The sequence below is a fragment of the Propithecus coquereli genome, unplaced genomic scaffold (genome assembly GCF_000956105.1).
Source record: "Propithecus coquereli isolate 6110/MARCELLA unplaced genomic scaffold, Pcoq_1.0 Scaffold251, whole genome shotgun sequence".
NCBI lineage: Eukaryota > Metazoa > Chordata > Mammalia > Primates > Indriidae > Propithecus > Propithecus coquereli.
In genome coordinates, this window is record NW_012148075.1 from 1,065,497 (window position 1) to 1,070,192 (window position 4,696).

Genomic DNA, 4,696 nt, shown 5'->3' on the forward strand with positions numbered 1-4,696 from the left:
CATCTTTTGGGGGAAAAATATTTTAAAAATATATATGTGTATATATGCACGTATGTATATGCATACACACGCACACACATATACATATACATATAAAAGAAAAACCACGGCCTGCACGGTGGGTGGCTCATGCCTGTAATCCCAGCACTTTGAGGGGCTAAAGCAGGAGGATTGCTTGAACCGAGGAGTTCAAGGCCAGCCTGGGCAACATAGTGAGACCCCATCTCTACAAAAAAATTTTAAAAATTAGCCAGGCATGGTGGCTCATGCCTGTATTCCCAACTAGTTGGGAAGCTGAGGCAGGAGGCTCACTCGAACACAGGAGTTCAAGGCTGCAGTGAGCTTCGATTGCACCACGTTACTGCACTCCAGCCTGGGTGTCTCTAAAAAAAAAGAAAAAGAAAAGAAAAACCTATAACAATAGACTCTCATAAAGGCATGTGATCTCTTAGTACTATTTGCTCTTCTTAAATTAAATTGTCATTATAGGAGTCTGCCCAGCTAATTTTCCGAATGGCCTTTAAGACTCTATTGATTCTGCTAAGCTCACTTTGGGCTCTGCGTGTGTGTGTTTAAAAGCCTGATTGAAATTAGTTATTTCTTTAGTAATTGCTGCTATTAAAAAAAATGCTTGCTGAGCCAGCTGTACCCTGGCATAATGTTATCTCTTCATATAATGGATTATTAGCCCACTCCTTTGTACCCTCATCCATTTCAAACTTTTGCTCATATCTGTATTCACATCTTAGAAGAGAAGACAAAAGAAATCAAGCTTCCGACATGGGATCAGTGCTTTGGTAACTATGGGTCCTCACTTTGATTCCTGCGGGAGCATTCCAGGCCTGGATTATTTATGGTGATGTGTGGGTTGTCTCGTCATCATCTTGGGATGATCGTTTTTGGAGAAGGGAGGGCAATGCCTCCTTGCAATTTAAAATTTATTTTCCCATCTTTTAAAATACTGACAAAAGCTTGGACTCAATCCAGGTTTGACCAAGAGCCTGAGCCACAACTCTTTATGTAAATGACCACAGTTTATACCCTGGAAGGATTACTATGTGACTCGTTTGTAGACAGTGCACTCCGGACTTAATGAGGCAGAAGATGGTCATACCAAGATCTGACAGCCACACTGCAGAGGCTCTCCGCAGACCAAATAATAAAGGAATGAAGAAAGTGGTCACTGCGTTGTTCAAATCAGCATACTCATCTGCCGTCTGTTAGGCAGGACAGAAAAACTAAACAGCTAATGTGTTCTGTGAGGTAAACCACATGGCCTAACCTTGCCCTTTTCGCATTTCCTCCCAACTAGGTTTCCGCTGTTTACTGCAGTGTATCAGATCTGCTACGAAGGCAGACCCGTTCAGGAGATGTTGTCGTGTCTCCAGAGCCATCCAGAGCATATATAGCGTGAATCGTGCAATGCACTGGGGAAAGTTCTGCCTTCCTGATTAATCTTTGGACTCCTGTGGAAACCAGGACTTGGCAACATGATGTTTGCTTGACTGTAGTCCCATCATGGATGTGTATGAATTTTTACGGGTTCATTTTTGAATTGTGAGAGGCAATTCGTTGGCTAAGACGTATTGGGCAACAACTGAACACACATGTGAATGTGTGTGTATGTTTATTTCTCATTCTGTGGATGTTTCTATGAACCAAAATTAAATGTCCTTTTTAAAAATTGCTTTTGAAATCTCCCCACTGTGGTAGTTTATAAGATTGGAACTATCTCTGCTAAATTCGTTAGAAATAATTCATACGTATATGAGTGGGGGGATTTGTTTTTTCCTCTTTCTTTTGATGTTGAAATTTAACCAGCATTAACATGGTAGTTAGAGTGGAGGAGTGAATGTGTTCAAAGATCAACAGACTTAACTTTTAAACACTATCTCAAAGCCAGCATAATTAACTATTTTGATTGTGGGTTGATTTTTTTTAACAATTAGATATTTTAAATTAGATAATCCACTTATATATTTTCCTCTGACTGCAGATTTATGCATTTTTAGCCTTTTTTCTCTTTGTTTGATGTCAGAATGTGCTTCTGTAAAGGCTGCGCAGTGGCAGAAGACAGAAAGCTCACCTGAGATTTTCCTGCTGTGACTGGCACGTTCTTCTGATTAACAACAGACACTTGTATGATGCTTTTGGTTAGTAAGTGCTTTTTTGCACACATTTCTCTTAAGCCTCACAGATCATCCGAGAGGGGCTGCTGTTATATACTCTTGTAAGATGCAGTCGCCTGATCACCTGGTGAGCAGGGACAGAGCCAGTAGTCAAGTGTAGCACCAACATGCAAGACCTTCTAAGAAGTCACTGAGCTGATTTGACCTCCAGCTGCCTGGCTGTGGCAAACACTGTGTACAGCCTTTCGTGAGGCCACAGGAGGGCTTCCTGCAGGTGAGGTTTGTGTAGCTCATCATCTCGATGGACGCCACTCCAAATGTGGCCTTCAGTCCGGCAGCATCAGCTTCACTTGGGTCTCTTAGAAATGCAGGTTTCCAGGTCCCACCCCAGACCCCTGACGTGGTATGGTATCTGGGCTTCAGCATGTCTTCCATGTGTTTCTGATGCTCACTGCAATCTGAGAACCACTACTTTAGAAACTTTACTTTAACCTGGCACTCCTCAAACCGTGTTCTGTAGGAAACGAGTGTCCTTAGAGCCAGTGGTTGTTCCCGGTGTTCCCCGGAGAGGTCAAGTGAATTTGGGAAAAGCTGCATCTATACACCGCTCTCAAAGGTGTGGAATGTATGTTAATATGTCAGTGGAACCTGTTAACTTAACCCAGCAAGTCCCAAACACATCAAGACATTTTTTGGCAAGGAGACTTGGGCAAGTTTCCAGGGAACACTGCTGAGGTGAGGTGACCTGAGGACAACTCAGGTAGACCCTTCTTCACTCCCTGCAAGAAATTAGGACGAGTAACTACCTGTGGTGTTGTTGGTTCTGAACTTTTACAGTTCAGGTCTGCCATGAATCTTTGGTGAAGCTTTAAGGTGACACTGTCCTACAACTAAGCAGATGTCAACGTCGCTGAAACGCACATTATGTGAAATAAGTGCTTTTAACTCTAGAATGAGAATGGGAATTTCTGTACCTTTTAAATGAGATTGGTTTCGGAGTAGCATTATACACTTACCTTACATACCACTTGGTAAGTGTTAAAGGAACATATGAATGTAGTTTACATATTCATGAAATTTCAGTTACTTCGTAAGATTTGGGCCGCCCCTGCCCCCCTGCCGCCCTCATCTCAGTTTGGGATTTTTTTCTTTTTCTACCTGAAATAATTATAGAATAGATTTTCATGGGAATTTTAAAAATTCTATCCAAAACACTTTTGGGGGGCATTTTAAAGCCCCATACACGGAAGTATATGAAAGCACATAAAATGCTATAGGTTTCAGCAGTTTTCTTGCCACCATGAAGTTAACCAATTTTTACCTGTCCCATGATAAATCTTTTTTAGTTTGTACATAGGTAACAGAGTTACTTTTTAAGATACATAAAGGGCTGTAAGCTAATTGTGGTGTCTATTAAGAAGGATGATGAGATATGAGGAGTCAGGGTTTTGTGTGTTTTGTATATTCTCATCTGCATTCAGCTTCCTACTCTGGGTTTTGTACTTGAGTGTTTTCTTCGGTAAACAAATGCCCACACAATTACCACTCTGGAGCCTGCTGACTTACCTCTTGAACATACTTATAGTATCCTGCACATTATGGAAAAAGGTAAATTTTTAAAGTTTTTGCTTTGCTAACTATAGATATTTATTACTCTGCGAGTTATCTATTTTTGTAATCATCTGTGGTCCACCATTGATTTTAATTTACATTTCTTATTAATTATGGTAATAGGGAGGGAGACACCTAGATTCAAAGTTTAATTTGTACTATTTCAGCCAATCTGTGAATGTAAAAACTACACTGTTGCCTTGTTATAATCCACCCTACTATAATGTAGAGCAAGTAACTATCCTGAAATCCACCCCAGGAGATGGAGTTGAGCTAAACTTCTGGCTTTTCATTTAACTCTTAACTATAACATGGCCCCATGGCGTCAACCTGAGGAGGGTGTTGTGGTGAGGAACTGGTATACAAAGGGAACTTTAGTTTTTCTGTAAGTTCTTCTCTGCTAGCCTTTTACTTACGTGTGTACTGTATTTGTTTACAGACGATAGGTGGATGTATAGTTTAAAAGCTTGGTTTAATAAACTTTTACCCCCCCCCCAAACTTTTGCTGTGGATCCTATTTTTCTTTGTATTAGCCTGGGTAATAGTTTTATTTAGGTCAGCTGTTTTTCTCCCCCTGAATTGCGTTACATTACCGATATTAAAGGCAATTTTTAAAAGAAAAGCTTCATCTCTAATTCAAGCCCTCAAACACATTTGTTTCCATTGCTTGCTGATATGATATTTCTACATACTTGCAATTTGTGGTGGAGGCCTTCTAATTCCAGCCATACGGTGAGCAAATGAACTTGAAATCCCCACCTCCCCAGTCCAAATATACCTTAAAAAGCTAGCAAAATATGACAAGTGTCCTTTTATATGCATGGCTGATCTCACAAAAATGTGAAGGAAATCCCCAGGAACCTGAAACAAATAGGGTGCTGATAGCCAGAGTAGTGAGGCTTGGGTTGTGAAGCTCATATTGGAACTAGAGCCCTCCAAAGGTATGTTGTCAGGGG

The 4,696-nt window shown here is 40.8% G+C and overlaps 1 protein-coding gene across 1 annotated transcript in view; it reads left to right on the top strand.

Annotated features, from left to right (window-relative positions):
- GPD1L (glycerol-3-phosphate dehydrogenase 1-like) overlaps nucleotides 1-1,610 on the top strand; it is a 65,066-nt gene extending 63,456 nt beyond the window's left edge. Inside the window, exon 8 of the mRNA XM_012646871.1 lies at nucleotides 1,313-1,610. Within this exon, the coding sequence (XP_012502325.1) occupies nucleotides 1,313-1,409 (97 nt within the window). The 3' untranslated portion in view covers nucleotides 1,410-1,610. The remainder of the gene's footprint in view (nucleotides 1-1,312) is intronic.
- Nucleotides 1,611-4,696: the final 3,086 nt, after the last annotated feature.